This window comes from Balaenoptera physalus (assembly GCF_965194825.1).
Source record: "Balaenoptera physalus genome assembly, chromosome: 3".
NCBI classification, from domain to species: Eukaryota; Metazoa; Chordata; class Mammalia; order Artiodactyla; family Balaenopteridae; genus Balaenoptera; species Balaenoptera physalus.
The window spans coordinates 128,263,128-128,282,836 of record NC_138890.1 but is presented as its reverse complement, the minus strand read 5'-3'; the positions used below and the strand labels follow the sequence as shown (position 1 = coordinate 128,282,836).

At 33.6% G+C, this 19,709-nt stretch overlaps 1 protein-coding gene across 6 annotated transcripts in view; it reads left to right on the top strand.

Moving 5' to 3' along the window:
- The window catches only part of IPO11 (importin 11), a 239,983-nt gene that overhangs the window by 97,681 nt on the left and 122,593 nt on the right, over nt 1-19,709 (top strand). For all 6 annotated transcript variants that reach the window (XR_014262244.1, XM_082457116.1, XM_082457118.1 and 3 more), the window contains 4 exons: nt 4,612-4,691; nt 5,123-5,203; nt 15,671-15,766; nt 16,089-16,202. Coding sequence is in view for 5 of the 6 variants with exons in the window: in XM_082457116.1 (XP_082313242.1) it covers nt 4,612-4,691; nt 5,123-5,203; nt 15,671-15,766; nt 16,089-16,202 (371 nt within the window). In the remaining variant the exon portion in view is untranslated. The remainder of the gene's footprint in view (nt 1-4,611; nt 4,692-5,122; nt 5,204-15,670; nt 15,767-16,088; nt 16,203-19,709) is intronic.

The following is a 19,709-nucleotide window of genomic DNA, read 5'->3' as shown; positions in this document are numbered from 1 at the left end:
TTGCTGGATGATCATGGGGGCTATAGATAATGTGATTAGTCCTTCGTGTTTTCTGATTTTTTGTTGTTGTTCTTCTACCCCATTCTTCAGAATAAATTAGACCTCAGATAATACCAAGATGCCATCTGTTTTCTAATAAAAAGCCATTTGATGTTTTATCATCTAGCATCCCCATAAAATTATGGAAGAAATTTTCAAACATGAAGGCAGTGGCAATAGACCAGTCGCTTATTGCTAGTCTCCTAGGGAAAGTTTTGTAGCTAAGATATCATAGAGAAAGAGAATAGGAAAAGTCCTTTTACTTTCTTTTACTCTTGGTGAAGACCATTTAGTTCTAGTCTACCTAACTTGGAGACAATATACAGTACCATTCTGGGTAATCCACAGTGCTTCTTTATATACTTGCCCTGAGAATGGAAACCTCGACCAGGCCCATTATCAACTTAGTCATGAACAGGATTCAGCCATTTTCACATATGGGTAACTTCACAAGGTGATTTCACTTCACCTTTGTATTCCACTGCGAATTCAGCCTGCCTGGCCTTTACAACGTGGTGGGAGAGAAGATTGGTAGCCAGGAAGAAGAGACTGAAAAAAAAAGCACATAACTAACCCTCCTATAACCATATGACACTATTTTGAGTGTAGTTTTAGGTAGGTACTAAAGTACAGTTTTACCATAGAAAGCTTTGTAGTTGATGCATAGTCCTTATAAATCAATAAGGACTTTTACGTGTTTAGAACAATGTCTGGCACATAGTAAGCACCATTTAAGTGTTTTGTAATTATATTTATTACTACTATTACTGTCAACATTATTGCTATTTTAAAAGAAAAAATACTGAACCACTGGCTCTGTAGGATTTGTTAGTTAATAATATGAAGAAATTCTTTTTTTTTTTTTTAATTTATTTATTATTTATTTATTATTTATTTTGGGCTGTGTTGGGTCTTCGTTTCTGTGCGAGGGCTTTCTCTAGTTGTGGCAAGCGGGGGCCACTCTTCATCGCGGTGCGCGGGCCTCTCACTGTCGCGGCCTCTCGTTGCGGAGCACAGGCTCCAGACGCGCAGGCTCAGTAGTTGTGGCTCACGGGCCCAGTTGCTCCACGGCATGTGGGATCTTCCCAGACCAGGGAAGACAGGGCTCGAACCCATGTCCCCTGCATTGGCAGGCAGACTCTCAACCACTGCGCCACCAGGGAAGCCCGAAGAAATTCTGTATACAAATTATATCTGTGAATGTTTAGTATACCTTGACATCAGTATTACCTTTATTTTTGTTTTGAGTATTGTGCAACTAATTAATATTGTTTGATGTGTAGCTTTTTGCATATACATTCTTTCAGTTGAGCTTTAAAATTTATTTTGAAGTATAACCAGAATATTTATTTTAATCTTTTAAGAATATAGATCGAAATGAATACTCACTTTTCTTAAAGGTGAAAACATTTTTTCCTATTAGATCAGTGATTTTTAAACATTTATTTAATGAGTATGATAGCTATTATTTTTTTCCAAGTAGAAATAAAGCTACTGGCTGGAAGTTTCTCATTTTCATTTAAAACACATAAAACCAACAATATTGGTGTTTAAGTTAATGATTTTTAGGATATGTTAATTAGGTGTGAATAAATCCAAGGCTAAAATTCATTTCATATCCTTCTCCCCAAATGTAAGTAGAACTGGAGATACTTTAAGTAGAACCATAGGCTATAACTAATTCTAATAATTTAGTTCTAAAGGCTTATTTTTTAAATCCTTTATATCTTTTTTATGGTATTAATTTTCTCAGTATTCTCATTACTTAAAAGATAAACACCTGACTGACTCTTGTCCATGTTGTTGTAAGTGCCAAGCTAATGTTCCTTGACCAACGAAATTTTTCTAATTCGGAAGGAACTTTTCCCCACCTGACATCTTGATGATGTGTAGGCTATTTTACACATTTTAGCCTTCATATTTTATCAGAATTTGAAATAAAAGAAGAAACTACTATAGTTTCATTTCCAAACATAAACATCAAATAGTATGATTAAAAAGAATAAGTAAAATGTAACATGAAAGTAGAAATTAAAAATAAGAGCCAAAGAATAGAGAAAAACAGAGAGGAATGGAATATAAATTATAATTAGACTAATAAATATAAATCATATGTGCACACAGCATAACTAGATACTTGGATGGGTTACAGCGTTGAATCAGAGCTCTCCGTCTATGAAAGAAAAACTTGATCACTTAAGTTAGGGGTTTTCAAAATTGTTGACATTTTGGGCCATGTAATTCTTTCTTGTGAGGGACTGTTTAGAGCATTGTAGGAAGCTTAATAGCATCTTTAGCCTAACCCACTAGATGCTAGTTTTAATAACCAGAGTTTCCAGACATTGCCAGATGTCCCCTAGGGGGCAGAATTGCCCATGGTTGAGAACATTTGAATTAAATTATTCACAGGGCTGAAAATAAATACAGATCTGTTGTAGGACCAGACAATAATTTTTTATCGCAGTCTTACTGGGAACTCATGGATATAATGAACAATGTTCAATATACTTTAAAATAGATAAATTTATTAATTTTAGGACTTTTTTTTTTACTATCAGTATTTAATATTTGCTGATGATAGCATGCCTTAGGAAATTTAGTAAAAGTTGTCCTTGGCATGATGGAGGCATGGAAAACAGTATGAAGTGACCTAATTGCTTATTTGCTTATATCAGTTAATCTAGAAATAGCTTTTAAAATATAAGAAGAGATGGCTACTATGGTTTTTATTTTTAGGTTTTTTTTTAATTTTTAAAATAAATTTATTTATTTTTGGCTGTGTTGGGTCTTCGTTGCTGCATGCAGGCTTTCTCTAGTTGCGGCGAGCGGGGGCTACTCTTCATTGCGGTGCGTGGGCTTCTCATTGCGGTGGTTTCTCTTGTTGCAGAGCACGGGCTCTAGGCACACGGGCTTCAGTAGTTGTGGCACGCGGGCTCAGTAGTTGTGGCTTCTGGGCTCTAGAGTGCAGGCTCAGTAGTTGTGGCACACAGGCTTAGTTGCTCTGCGGCACGTGGGATCTTCCCGAACCAGGCCTCGAACCTGTGTCCCCTGCATTGGCAGGCAGATTCTTAACCACTGCGCCACCAGGGAAGTCCTGGTACTATGGTTTTTAAAATCAATCTTTCTTAAATATTGTCTCCTTCATCACAGATCTTGATAAAATTTTAGATGGCAGTGATTTAGAAATTATATTCACTGACATACCTGGAATGTAGCCATTCTAAGTTCTCACTTAAATGTAGACCCTCTGCCTTATTTATCACGGTGGTTGCCAAAACGGTGGTTGCCAAATAGTCTGCTATTCCTTGTTGGTCTGTTAAACAGTGTGCACAAGTTTAGACTTGACTGGACTTGCTCCTTGAGGAGAAAAGGACATGTGAATTGTTCATAAGAATAACTTTATCCAATGTAATGGCCTGCCCCTTTATCCTGAGATTTTGTCTTACTTCTGTTGTGAAAAATATTTAGGTGACAGCCTTTATTATTTCTTTTTATGCCTTCCGTTAGCATGGTAACAAGTTGGTTAGTTTCTGTCCCCTCTACATTCTCATTTTAAACTAATATGTTAAATCCCTAAAGTATAGAAAATAATGCCTTTAAAACACATTTTGAGCTTTGAGTGGGATTGTCATTTTCTTGTGAAAGTGTATGGGTAATTCTCACCTGAATAGAATATCTTCTCACTTTGCTAGGATGTGAGTTAGGTAAGAACCCAGGGCCTACGCTTTTGCCAGGAAACATTTTTTAATCTGTCCTGTTGCAAGTGAATACGATTTCTAAAATAGTAGCAATACAGAATGAAAGATTTCAGATATACATGATATTTTGGGGTCATGTTTTGATCTGTATAATTATATACATCTGTAACCTGTGTTCTATTGTATCATTATTGTATGTGATAAGACGTAAAATAACACTGCATAAACATTTGATCATTTTCAATTTTAACAAGTTTTCTGCTTTGCACTTGAAAAAGAATAATTAAAAACAATATCCTTTTCCTATACTATTCTGGTAATAACATTTTAAAGAAGATTTTTTATGTGTAGGTTTTTCATAGAGGAGTGGATTTGAAGAACAAAGCCCAAGAATTGAGAATATCTAAACACAATATAATTTTCGGAGTATAACAGGGACTCTTTTCGTACGTAGGGTAGCATGTTCAGTGCCAGCACAATAGACACTCAGTAAATGCTTACTGAGTGAACCCATTTAAGCAGATATCAAAATATGATGGTAAAATGATTCAGTTGCATGTCGTTTGCCATGCTGGTACTAGAAATTTAGTTTGAAATGCACGGTTGGATCACGTAGTTATTTTCTGAAAGGAAAGAAAAGGGAGCTTAGTATTTTCTAAGTTGTTTTAACTAGTGGGAGGTATATGGGAAAGCATTAAGTTACAGGTTAATGCCAGTTTTTAGATAGATATTTATATACTAGCCATCTGAATAGCATTCAGAAAAGATTTGTAAAGAAGGGCATGTAACTTAGCTTTAAATAAGTCACTTCATTTAAACTGATTTTGAACAATGAATTAATTTGTTCTTTTTAAAAAAATTATTATTTTGCCAGAACTAAGTTCAGAAAGTCTCAGAACCTGCTTTAAGATCATCAATGGTTATATCTTTTTATCATCAACAGAATTTTTACAGGTATGTTGTAGGTTTTGCATTGTAAAAATTTATATAGTTATTATTTTGATTGTTTCTTATTTGAAATCAGGAATCTTATTTTGAAACCTTTTCAAAATTTAATAGATTGATTTATTACTTTAAGGCGGGAAAAACGTCATAAACATTGCCTACTGTGGGCAGATGTGATGTAGTTTCATGAATTATTTAACATAGAAAATATGCTCTACATGTAAATATATCCTTATATTTCTACAAAAATTAGAATATCAATAAACTGTATTTTTATTTCTTAAACATTTCCTAAAGAGTTCTAATTGAAATTTTATATGCTTAGAGCTTTAGTATCTAATTCTCAAATAGAGTATAATGAGTCCCCAATTTAATTTTATACCTTTTTTGATATTGCAGATATATTCATATGTATATTTTGACTTTTCATTGAATTTCAGACATATGCAGTAGGTCTATGTCAGTCCTTTTGTGAACTGCTAAACGAAATTACTACAGAAGGTCAAGTTCAAGTGCTAAAGGTACTGTCATCTTTCTAATGAATATTGTTGTAAATTTTCCATCTGTATTTTGTGAAATTGGACCTTCATTTGGGTTTAGATGATGGGCAAGAAGGGGAAGAGTAATTCTAGACAGAATATTTTCTTTTAGCTGTATTAAATTGGTCTAATACCTCTGGACCAGGGGTGTCAAATTTGATTGTGCATATAGATCACCTGAGGATGTTGTTAAAATGCAGATTCCACATTTCTAACTAACTTTCTGCTGATGGGACCCCACTCAAAGTTCCCCCTCATCCTGAGATTTCACTTTCTGTAGCAAGGCTTTAAAACTTTTATAAATTATCCAAAGCCTGGTGACATCTGATACTTCTCACCTCTCCAGTTTGTTAGCCTGCTTTTGGGACACAATATTCCCACTATAATTTGGTACTTTTAATTTGGATCGGCTCTCGAAGTTAGAGTACCAAGTTTGTATGGACTGTGTATAACTAAGAGCCAATGTTGAGTCATTATATTGTATACCTGAAACTAATATAGTGTTATATGTCAATTATACCTCAATTAAAAAAAAAACTTACAAACAAAAAAAGAACCCATGGGCTCTGAGTTAATCTTTATGTATTATATCTTTATAGAATCACTATATATTATCTTTATATATTGTATATAATTGTGTATAAGTAAGAACCAACAGTCTCTGAGTTGTATGTTTATATATCTATATATTAAAGATAAAGGAGTATCAAATGTATATATTTAAATATAAATGTATATATAAATATATCTTCACATGTATGTGTCACACACACATATTTTGTATGGATTTTGTGAGAAGGTGTACTTGTTAAAAGCATCTCTTTTTTTTTTTTTTTTAAAGCATCTCTTTTTTGTTTCTAATTTCTTAGCTATGTTTTAAGTCAGATATGAGAGCTGGTTAGGTGAAGTGTTACTATAGCTTAACCAAGTAGCATTTTTTTGTGTGAAAACTATGGCATTGCTTTAGATCCTAAAAACAATTTGATTTCCTCCCAGTGAAATGAAAAAGTGTTTGCCCAAAGAGATTCATTGTAAGAAGTGTGTTAACCACAATAATCATAGCAACAACCCATAGTACATTTTGGGGGACTAAGTGGGTATAAGTTTGTGCAGGTGGTAAAGTCTTTCATAATAACCAGTAAGAGTAATCATCAGTTGGCACTTATTCAAGCATTACACTATTTTATGTGCCGTTCTTCGGACATTATACACATGTATGCACATATAAAGCTCCAGATATCTGTGTTAATATGCATGTTAATTTGATTTTCAAATTGGTTGCATTTACTATCATTACTGATTATTCAGTCATTCACCATATAGGTCAGGGGTCAGCAAACTTTTTCTGTAAAGGACCAGCTAGTAAATGTTTTAGGTTTTGTGGGCCATACAGTCTTTGTCTCAACTATTTATATGTTTTGTTGTGGATTGAAAGCAGGCATAGATGGTATGTAAATTAATGACTGTGGCTGTATCCAAAAATGCTTTATTTACAGAATCATATAGTTGTTCAGATTTGGCCCAAGGGCATTGTTTGCCAACCCCTGTTACTGGTATTCAGTGCATTCTGGTAGGCATACGTGATAGAAAAACCACAGTTTCTGCTCTTGAGTAATTCATTCTTCTGGGGGAAGGAGGCAGGTAAACAGTCAGCCCATATTTAGTGTGTTATGTTGTTTTGGATTAGAGGTATCTCAGATTACCTGGTGAACTTTTTGAAAATTTGGGTAGGACATAAGATGTTAGTATTTCTTTTTAAAAAGTTCCCTAGGTGATTTTCATGAGCACTTTCTAGTGTGAGCCATTGCTGTCCATTGGCTTTATGTTACTTTGGGAGTATAGATGTGGTCATCTAACCCAGCATTTTGCAGAGAACATTTTTCAGGGAGAAAGAATTGAGATGGGACCTGGGTCTTAAATGTTTGGTAGGGTTAGGGTTACCAGATAAAACAGTACTTTTATTTGCTAATTCTGGCAATCCTAGTAGGGTGAATTAGATTAATACAGTGTTAAATACTGCAGAGAAGTGAACAAAAATAACACAGAGAATACTGTGAGAATTGTCTGTTGAGGGTGGGGATAAGGGTGTTATTTAAAACCTTTAGTGTCTATAAATTGGAGGGGTTCATATAACAGATTACTGAAGTGTTAAATTATAAAGTGATGAGAAAATGATTATATTATTAAGAACTATATTTGTTTCCTAGGGCTACCATAACAAAGTATCACAACCTGGGTGGCTTAAAACAACAGGAACTAATTTATAATATTTATAGTGATTATCTCTCTCACAGAGTTCTGGAAACTACAAGTCTGAAATCAAGATGTTGGCAGGGCCATACTCTCTCTGAAGACTCTAGGGGAGAATCTGTTCCATGCCTTTCTCTTAGCTTCTGGTGGTGGCCAGCAATTTCTGGCTTCCTTGGCTTATACATGCGTCACTCCAGTCTCTGCCTCGATTGTCACATGACATTCTCCTTGTATCTTTGTCTTCTCTTCTTATAAGGGCACCAGTCATAATGGATTAAGGGCCTACCATAATAACTTCATCTTAACTTAATTATATCTACAAAGATTCTATTTCCACATAAGGTCACATTCACAGGTACTTGGGATTAGGACTTCAGCATATCTTTTGCAGGGGGCAGGGCACAAGTCAATCCATAACAAGAATTTACTGTTAAAAAATAAAAAGATAGCTTTTGTGTGTGGAGAGGCAGTGAGGAAAATCTGATCTGAGTAGATTTTGTAGGTGAAAGTGACCCAATAGAAAGGAAGGTGGCGCCAGAATGATACAGGAGATTGGGATTTTGAGTCTAGAGCGTATGTAGAAGGGGCAAGAGTTTGTTTTTTAAGAGAGCTGGCAAGACTGGTAGTGATTGAAGCTGTAGATATAATGTTAGGTGAAGAGAGTAAGAAACTGGCATGTGACCTTGGTGTTTCCAGATAAAAAGACAAGATTGTCAGAGCTGCCTGATGCCTGTCAGTATGAGGCAGAGGAACATTACAGGATGATTAGTACATCTGCACTTATTGAGGAGGGAGAGGGGACTGAGTAGTATTCATCTCAGTATTCATTTTTAAATGAATTCTATCTTACAGATGTTTAGGTTGATATTTAAGAATGATTCAGTTATATTAGAATGTCGTCTTAGACTTTGGAAGAGAAATCTTGTAAAGTAAAGGCTTTTAACAAGAGTTGAAATAAAAAGTTCTTTGGTAAATTCTGATTTTTCCCAGAAAGATTATTTATCACACATATTACATTTTTCACACTCTCTGATTTGCTGTTTTATATTTGAAATCACAATGGAAACTTAACTCCAAAATATTGTTATAAACTAAGAAGTAGGTAAATATAGAGTGAAAATACAGCAGAGCTCTCTGGTTTTAATTTCATAGGTTCTTCAGTTTCTTTTTTAGAGTAGGGGGTAAAGGATGGGAATGTATGCCCTTGTTACTGAGAAGCTTGTGGGCTCTGAAGGAGTAATAACAGGAATCTGTGTGTGTGGCTTGTCAAGACCCCAGATACTGGAGGCCTAGTCTACCGCCATGTGTCTATCAATCCTCACCTGTACTGATTTCAAAGTATTCTAGCTCCAAAGCTTACAAGCAAGTAACGTTAGACATGTTGTTTGCTAAACTGTTTTTGTGAATTTTTATTGCATTTATGCCCTTACCAAACTGATATAGTGGCAATATATAATTATGTTGAGGAACTTCCATCTGTCTTACAGAATCTCAGCTTCATCTTTTCCTTGGTGATAATTTCTTCTCTGAAAGTAGGGATATAAGGAATTGATACTTTGGACTTAATTCTGTTTGAGGAATAACTGATTGGCAATGTGGGAGTGATAGAAATTTGAGAGAAAATTGTCGTGTCATTTTGATGTTGCCTTTGTAGATTTTTCAGTATGTGTGTGTTTTATCTTTTTCTCCTTTACTAGACTGTAAGCTTTTCCATGATCCTAAGTTTAGTAAATAATAACTGCATTTGGAATGTTATTCTCTCCTTGACCTGTGCCTTGGTTTTGTACACCCAGCTCTGTTACTTATACATTCTTGAGTACATTTTGGACTTAAATTCTCTTATTTATTATATAAGGTGTTGTACTATTATGATTTTTAATAATCTGTAACTATATATTATCTGAAATCCCTGTGACAAATTATAATCTATAAATTCTAAGTGATGAAAAAAGGTTGTTTCTTATGTTTATAAACACCTACCAGAAAAAATTTGAATTGAAAGTGTTTATTTCCTCCTGCTTTTCTGCAATATTATTAGTAAAGTAATTATTGAAAGACAACTTTTTCTGAGTCATATGGAATGGGATTGTGAAATTTATTTGAAAAATGAGGCAAGTTTTTAGGATATGTCCTAAGGAGAATATTTATTTTCTTTTACTATTTGTTTTAAATTATATTCTTACAAAATAATTAGACCTAGTGTAACTTAGCAGGTGACTTAAGCAAAACTGCTAGGGTTAGAATATTAACCCTGCTACTTCACAGCTGTGTGAGGTGAACCAGTTAATCTCTGTTCCTCGCTTTCCATCTGTAAAATGGGGATAAAAATGTTACATACTTCCTCAGGTTGTGGTGAGGATTACATGACCTTATATGTATAAAGCACTTGTAACATTGCCTAACATGTAATCAGCTAATACAAGTGTTGGCTATTTTAATCTAATTATATAGTTGTCTAATTATTTAATCTCCCTTTGGGGGAAAACAGGCCACCAGGGAACTCTTCCTTTGACCATCTCTTGTAAATAAATGTTTATTTAAAATAATACATTAGTTAAATTTTTTATAACTTAAGTAGATGATTTGCACAGCGATAGAGTTTTACTATTTTTCCAGAATCATGTTATCTCAGCTGGCTTTTTAAAAATAATTGTTTTAAATTCTTTCTTTCTTTTCAAAATAACATGCTCTTCTAAAAATTTTATTATGGAAAATTCCAAATCTATATAATGTACAACACTACCCTTACAATTTTACTAGAAAGAGGTCTATTTGCTTCTCCTTTTTCCTTGAACTGAGAGAAGGTAATGTCATTATTTGTCCCCCAGTTGTGCCTAATATTTTTTGATTGAATGATTCAGCACAAATCAGTTACCATGCAAATATACATTGAAATATTTGTAACATTTAACATGCGTTACACATTAAACCAGTTTCTAAGTATAGCTAGCCAGGGGGTCATAAATAGGATATAAATACTTGAATTATATAACATGTATTTCAGACTGTATTTTTATATAACATTGCTGTAGCTAAACCTCTGTATTTGATTTGAAATCCCAGAAACTGAATTTTATTGTTTATTAAATGGATGTTAAATACTAGAAATATACTAATTATCATGAATAAATTATTTGTGTTTTTTTTTATATAAAAGAATATTTTAGGATAATGGTACTTTTATGCTTGTACTTGAAAGCTGAGAGAACTCTCAACATTTTTGGCATTTTCCTATTCTCAGAGTTCCAATAAAGTTATAATAGTTTTTAATATTGGCTCATTTTTTTTCCATTTTTTAATACCTCTCAGATACTGTTTCTTAATATAGTATGCAGTATAACATTTTTAATATATTTTTGACTAAGTGTCACTGTTATACTAATTTCTGACAGTATCTGGAAGCAACTTCTTTGTTCTTTGAAGCAGAAAATTACAATGTTATGAAAATTGGATAGAGAGATAAGTATGCCTGCCTTCAGAGCAAAAATAGGCTTTATTGTGTTCTGTGACTCGGAACAAGTTATCTAGATGAATACAATTATATTCTAAAAATACTCAAATTTAACCTTTTTTTTAAATTTGAAATTTATCCATACGTATACATACCAATTTGAGTTTACAAATCATCTTTTTTATCATGGTCTTATTAAGCAGTAGTGAGCCATGTTGGTTTTATTCACTGTGATAAGCCTTATTTAAGATGGCACGCATATTTTTAAGGTATAATTTATTCTGTAATAATTATAGCTAATACTAGCATTTACTATATGATACACATTTCTAAGCACATAGCATAGAGTTCATTTAATCCTCACATAAACCTGGGACAGTGGTACTGTTCTTTTCCCCATTCTTACAGATGAGAAATTAAATCACAAAGAGATAAATACCTTGTCCCAGGTCACACAACTAGTAAGTATTGGAGCCATGTTATAAACATAGGCATTCTGACTTAAGCATCCGTGGTCTTAACCACTTTGTATGCAATGTAAGCCTAAATCAAAAAAATTGTTTGAGTGTAAGGCACAAACTAAAAGCCTACATTTTTCACAGGGATTATATTATAAAAACATAGTCTGTTTCTAAACTATTTCAGGTATATTCAGAAAGGGGGTGGAATGAAAGTAAAGTTAAGAAGTTCTATTTGTAATAGCAAAATGCTGATAAAAATAATTAGTAATAGGTGATTGGATGATAGGCGGTACTGCAACTTATTCAGCCACACAGAGGAGTACTGTGCAGCCTTAGAAAGGAATGAAGATGACCTCTGTATACAGTTTTAGAGTTAAGCAAGGAACAGTGTCTAGAGTTTTCTTGTATTTAAAGAGTGCAGCATAGATAGCAATGGAAAAATAAACCAAATTAAGAAAAGTAGTTATGTAGGGGAAAGAGGGACAGAGAATGCAATCTAGATCTTTCAGGATGTATGTTTTGTACTTTAGGGTTTGAAGCTATAGAGATGTTTCACATGATCTAAAATAATAAAGTAAAAGTAGTTCTAAACATAAAAGAAAGGAAACATTTGAATCTAACTATTATTATGTTGGTGGCATAAGTCATCTGAGAATATTTCAAGTAACATAGTATTTTACATGTACCTCCCTGGTGAGATATAACATTAGAACAAAAAGAAACATAAGGAAATTATAAATTGCTTTCAGTATTGTTATTGTTATCAGTAATATCGGTATTATTATTTTGAAACCCATATGTACATATGTGGACATTTTTGTACATAGCAGTTAGAAGCAAATAAGTTAAGGTTATTAGAATCTGGGATTTTTCAATATAAGGGAAGAAGGATGGAACTATTAAAGAAGTTATATAAAATGCTATAGTCTTAAATTGAATTTGGTGAATTACTGGTATATACTTCTCAGGAAGAGAAAAATAAATTTCCTAAATCTGTGTAAGCAAAGACCTAGAAGCAGTGTCAATCCAGTGGCAATGAGCACCTCAGAACCTAGATTATGGTCTGTAAATACTGTGTCCTGCTGGTTGACTCCAGAGCTCGGGCAAGAGAGACACAACATAAACTGGGGACCTCTCCTTGTGCCGGAAGGAAGAGAAGGTGGGATTTTGTCAAAACGATGCAAGAGTCAACTTGAAGGAGCTCCCACTGCCTAATAATGGGACAGTTTGAGCATCAAAACAAAACTAAACTAAGTGGATTAAAACATATCAAACATGTTAAAATCCCTGAGAACATAATGATTCCCCCCAAGAAGAGTAAGTTATGATTTAAATTCTCTCAATATCTGTAAATTACCTTTTAATAAACTACCTGTTATTGCTTTAGTTGTCTTTAGTGTTATTTCCTTCTTAGACATGTTTGGCCATCTGGCTATACGTGCATTTCACTTAAAATATACAAAATTGTTTACTACCACTGAAATCATTAGATGCATTTTTCAAAATCTTGTTTAGAAGTGAAAGCAGTGCTGCTGATCAAAATGTTTGGTAGGATTCTGATCATTATGAAAGAACCTTCTTCATTATGGAAATAGTCATAATTTGAACTCTGACTTTTAGGTCCCAACTGCAATACCTTCCCTAGAAAGTGGACTGTATAGAGTGTTATGTGTGTGGAAATAAGACCATTCCATACAGATTTTCCCACAGGTTTCTCAAGTTCACCATGTCTAAAGTGAAGCCTCACTATTATTAATGGCATCACGATTGTACCCATTGACCAAACGTGAAAACTAGGAGTAATCCCAGACTTCTTCACCTTTGGTCAGCTGTTCAGTTGGTTTTTTATATCTGATCAGCTCTGCTTTCTGATTTTCTCTTGATTCTGATCCACAGTCCTTGCCTCCAAGTCTGATAGTGGCATTTTCCTGCATAATTTTTCAGAACGGATCTCATCGTTTCTATGGTTCCTAACCTTTTTGAATACAAAGACTCCATTTTAGTTCTGAAATAAGTGAACCCTTTACACACTGTACCTTTATATATAAAGAAAATGCATAATGACAGCTGGATTGTATTGAATGGTACGTTTCAGTGAATTTACATTTTAAAAGTCAGAATCTTAAGTATGTGATTACTTTTCCTTTTCTGCACAAACTTCTGTAATCTTTGGAGTTAATAATTTTTTTAGTGTTATTTTTTAAGTGCACTGAGTTCTCTGCCACTTGTCTCTGTTTAATATGTTCAGACACATTGACCCATAAGGATTTTATTACTTTAATTTTCTTGAAGAAGTCTCTTTCAGAGCCATGCTGACTCCCCCACCTTGCTCCCCCTCCCCAAACTTGTAGTTTCTTTTTCTTTTTCCTAGTGTTCTGAAATTTTACAGTGATGTACCTTGATTTAGGGGTTTTTAAATTAATAGTACCAGGCACTCCTGGGCCCTTTTAGTCTGGAAAGTCTCTCTTTTAGACCCTTTAAAGAAAATACACTGTCTTCTCCTGGGGTGGGGGAAGGTCAGTTGCCCAAATATGCAGATTAGGGAATATCTGGCAATCTGTTTCTTAAGTAGACTTCCAACCTGTCTTATTTTTAGCTTTACCTTTACCCTCCTTTCCAAAGGTGTATGGCTCTGCTAATTCTTGTGGATTTTGGTGGGGAGAGGTAGGGAGAAGATACATCTGATGTGCATCGAGTTGCTCTCAGCTTTCTCTATTGCAACCTTAGATTTCAGCTTTCTCTCATCTGATAAGTCAGTTACCTCTTGAATTTCTTCTTTGTACCTTCCAATATTCATCTCTCATTCCTTTTGTCCTTTTAAAATTATTCCCCCTCCCTTTAAAATCTTTTTATATAAGTTTAGTGGGGTTTTAGGAGGGAATGAAGTTATAGTGTGTCTAACAATCAGCAGATGGCCTTACTTTCCATTCGTAGATAAAATGTCTGGTGACATCTGCCTCTGGGTAGCTTATCTACACCTTCCCCCTCTTTATTCCAAATCTAATTTTTTGACAAAGTAAACCTTACTGAGGTCAGATTTAATCATGTTCTGAATCTCATCATCTCCTGTTGCTTTTAATCAGGAACTGTGATATCTTTTATCCTGTATTTCTTATTAGATAGCATAGTGTTCGGCCCACAGTAAAAGTTTTTGTATTTTTAGACTTTTCTTTGCACATTCCTTTTACTTCTTGCACAAAATTAGAGGATGTTGTCATTCATTGTACTGTTTGCTTACCTTGAGAATGTTTTGAAATGCACGAGGTGTATTTGATTATTGCTGTGTTGGGAGCATGCCATTGGCACATAATGAACAGAGATCAGAGATGCTAAAAACCCCTCGATAAGTGGAATAGTCCTGCACAGTAAACACTTGTCCCACTCAGAATGCCAATAGTCAGTCTTGAGAAACATTGCTGGACGTTTTAAGGGAAACCTGGCTCTGCCTTGAGACTGGTACTTGCCCACAACCCTCTCAAATGGTGTCTGCTTTCATTCTTACCCCGCAAGCAGTGGGGCTAGAAGTATGGACATTTCTTGTTGGTCCTCACTGCTGCTTTCTGACCACTGCCTTCCTCACTCCGCCCCCCGCCCCAAACCCTGGAACAAACAAACAAACAAACAAATCCCACCCCAGTTTGAATTTCATGCTACCTGTGTTTGTTATAGAGGGAGCCCATCTCACTCAGATAAAAGTAATTTATGTTTCAAATTTTCATCTGTAACAATCAATGTGCATGGTTAATAATCTGTATGATTGTATTATAAATAAAATAAGATTATTTCTCGTTTAGTAAATATGTAGTATATATGCAACATGCCCTTTTCCATCCAATTTATGGATAAATTTAAATGTAGACTTATTTTTGGATAGTGAGTGTAGTTGTTACTGATTTCCCTTTTCACTATTAAAATACTTTTGAAGTGCCTTTTATTGCCTCAATAAGACAATAAACATTAAACATTATAAAACATTAAACAGACATTAACATTTTATAAGGGTTGTTTATTTAAAATGCAAAGATAAGTACATTAACAACATATCTGTTATCAAAATGGGATTAATTATAATTCTATGTAAGATGTATAACTGTGTCTAAATACTACATACTTAAAATCGAATTGTAATTTTTAATGGATTATCTTATAAAAGTGTGTCTAGAATACTGAATACTTCATGTACTTGTATATATGTGATATTCAATACATTGTTTTCTTTACCTATGTTTTGCATAAAGCAGTGACTTGCATTATTAAGCATTACCAATGTGTCATTTTGGTTTTTAGGTTGTGGAAAATGCCCTTAAAGTGAACCCAGTATTAAGCCCGCAAATGTTTCAACCAATTCTACCCTGTGTTTTCAGAGGTATTATAGAAGGGGAGGTAAGATTTTTCTTAAGCTTGTAAAGTTAGTATTGGATTCTAGGGTTCTATTTTAATTATTTTCCTTATTCATTGGAAAATTATTTCTTCTTCACATATATAATCCATATAAATATGTACATAATACATATATATTACTTTGTATGACGTATATATTTAGTTAGAACTCAGGCAATATTGGTGTTCATTCTAAAGAAGCAGTGTAAAGAAGAATATTGTTATTTCATATCCCTGTTGATTGTTACTTTGTCAATGATTGTTTATAATTGTTTATACTTGTACCATAACACAGTTTTACATATGCTGTATTTTAATTGTACAGAGGTATCCTGTAGTGATGTCAACGTATCTCGGCGTTATGGGTCGAGTCCTGCTACAAAACACTAGTTTCTTTTCCTCACTACTTAATGAGATGGCACATAAATTTAATCAGGAGGTAAGAATCAATTTACTTAAATTGAAGGAGGTCTTTATCCAAATAAAGATTGGAAATAATTTCGTGAAATAATGAGTCTATAAAAGTCTTGTAGTATTTAAACTTTATTTATTTATTTCCCTGAATTAAATTTTATTATGTTCAAGAATACGAAATGAAATAGTACATAGTTGAGTCATTCATGGAATTACTTTCAACAAACAGATGATTTTGAAATAAATATTTTTGTTATTTTAAATCTTTAATAAGTTGTATTGATACTATAATTTGGGAGAAGGAGAAAGAAACCTGTGAATGGCAGTTGAAACTTAAATTTTGTTCTCTCTCAAAATAGGCAATTTTATTCTGCTTAACCATAGGATAGAATTTTGATTTGTTATGGTTCCCGTTTTTGTTAACTCATACATAAAATGAAACAGGAATACTTTACATATAATCATGTACTACCTTTGTTTCATTTCCTTAATGAACTTGTTCTTAATGCCATGCAATGAGTTTCTGTCATCATTATTGTGGGAAATGACTTTTTCTGCAGAAGCTTATTAAAAATATACTGTAACTGAAACCAGCCACCTGAGTAAGTATGGAATAGGTTATTAAGTGAGTTGGTTACTTGAGACTACATACATTATATTAAAATATGGTTTTTATGTCTTAAGTCATTAACCTGTGAAAATTTATAAAATGTAGAAGGTGGAATGTACTTGACTGATCTCTAGAATGGAGGGGCAGTTTGTGAAATCTTTTGGTTTGTGGCTGAAATAGGTATTACCATTTCCACTTTTAACGAAAATCCAGAGTAAGGAAGTGCAAACTGTAGAATGTATATAGTTTTTCCAGAATTAGACTAACCTAATTAGAGAATCTAGACTTTATTTTGATGAATAGGCAGGACAGATTTTTCATTAGCTTCATTAAATTTAACTGTGATGGAATAATGTTAAAAGTTTAAAGAGTTTATTCACTTGAGTTCAGCAAAATCTGTTGAGTGGTTTTAATAATAACAATATATTTAACAATATAAATTTTATGTATTATTTTAATTCCTCACAACAACCCAATGGATAATAATATTTTTATTTCCATCTCACATCTGAGAAATCTGAGGCTTGGAGAGATTTTGTGACTTGGTCAACTTTGCAAAGCTAGTAAGTGATGGAATGATTTGCAGACCCCAGCAACCTCACTTCAGAGCTGATATCTCAGCTACCACATTCTGCTGCCTCCTATACATCCTGCAATAGGCACTTCTCCGCTAGACACTGGAGACACCTGGTTTGACAAGCTGATAGTATTCTTTTAAGGAAGAGAGTACTTAAACAGGCAATTTTGTAATAGTATTATAAATACTATGTTAGAGTTTTGTCCATCGTGCTGTGGGAAGAGAAAGAAAAGCTGTCTACTCTGTTAAATTTTTTTGTCCAATTTTTTTTCTTGTGATAGAATACACATAGCATAAAATTTACTATCTTATCTGTTTTTAAGTGTGCAGGTCAGTGGTACTAAACATATTCACAGTATACAGTCATCACCACCATGCTTCTCCATAACTCTTTCAGACTTGTAAAACTTGAATCTCTATATCCATTAAAGAATGACTCCCCATTACCCTCTCCCTGTAGCCGCTGGAAACACCATTTTACTTTCTATGTCTGTGATTTTACTCTAAGTACCTCATATAAGTGGAATCATACTGTATTTGTCTTTTTGTGACTAACATATCACTTAGCATAATATCCTGAAAGTTCATCGTGTTGTAGGATATGTCAGAATTTCCTTCCTTTTTAAGTCTGAATAATATTCCATGGTATATATTTATCACACTCTACTTATCCATTCATCAGTCAGTGTACACTTGAGTTGCTTCCACATTTTAGCTACAGTGAATAAAGCTGCTATGAACATGGGTACTCAGATATCTATTTGTGACCCGCTTTCAATTCTTTTGGGTATATATCCAGAAGGGAATTGCTGGATCATGTTGTAATTCTATTTTTAAGTTTTTGAGGAACCACCATACTATTTTCCACATAGCTCCACCACTTTAAATTCCCATCCACAGTGCACAGGGTTCCAGTTTCTCCATATCCTTTCCAAGACTTGTTTTTGTTTTTGATAGTGTCCACTTTAATGGGTGTGAGGTCATATTGTAATTTTGATTTGCATTTCCCTAATGATTAGTGGTGTTGAGCGTGTTTTCATGTGTTCGTTACCCATTTGTGTATCTTATTTGGAGAAATGTCTAAGTCTTTTGCCCATTTTTGAATCCGTTTTTCTGTTGTTGAGTTTTAGGGTTAATTATGTATTCTGTATGTTAATCTCTTATCAGATATATGATTTATAAATATTTTCACCAGTTTTGTGGGTTGCCATTTTACTATGTTGATAATATCTTTTGATGCACAAAATTTTTTAATTTTCAAGAAGTTCAATATGTCTTAGTTTTTTCCTTTTATTGCTTATGCCTTTGGCGCCATATCCAAGAAAACACTGCCAAATTCAGTGTCGTGAAGCTTTTGTACTATTTTTTTGTTTAAGAGGTTTATAGTTTTAGGTCTTACCTTTAGTTCTTTGACCCCCCCTTTTTTTTTTCCAATTGAAGTATAGTTGGTTTACAATATTATATTAGTTTCAGGTGTACAGCATATTGATTCATTATTTTTTACAGATTATACTCCATTAAATGTTATTATTAAGATAATGGCTATAATGCCCTGTGCTGTACAGTATGTCCTTGTTATTTATCTCTTTGACCCATTTTAAGTTGAATTTTGTATATGGTATGAGATGAGGGTCCAGCTTCGTTCTTTTGCATGTGGTTATTCAATTTTTACAGTGCCATTTGTTGAAAAGAGTGTCCTTTCCCCATTGAATGATCTTGGCACTCTTGTCAAAAGTCATTTGATCATATATGCAAGGGTTTATTTCTGGGCTCCGTATTCTGTTCCATTGGTCTATATGTCTATCTTTGTATGATTATCACATAATTTTGATTACTAAAGCTTTGTAAGGCATGTTGAAATCCAAAAGTGTGAATGCTCTGGCTTTTTTTCATATTTTTGGAGATGGTTTTGTCTATTCAGGGTCCTTTGAGATTCTGTATGAATTTTAGGATGGGTTTTTCTATTTCTGCAAAAAGTGTCATTGGGATTTCGACAGAGATTGCATTGAAACTGTAGATTGCTTTGAGTAGTATTGACATCTTAATGTTAAGTCTTGCAATCCATGAACAGGGGATGTATTTCCATTTATTTATGTCTTAATAAGGAGTGTTTTATATTTTTCATTATACAAGTCTTTCACCTCCTTGGTTAAATTAATTCCTAAGCATTTTATTCTTTTTGATGGTAGTAAAATGGAATTGTTTTTGTAATTTCTTTTTTAGATTGTTCATTGCTCATGTATAGAAGTGCAACTGATTTTTGTTGACTTTGTATTCTGCTGCTTTGCTGAATTCATATATTCTAACAGTTTTTTTTGAGGAATCTTTGGGACTTTCTACATATA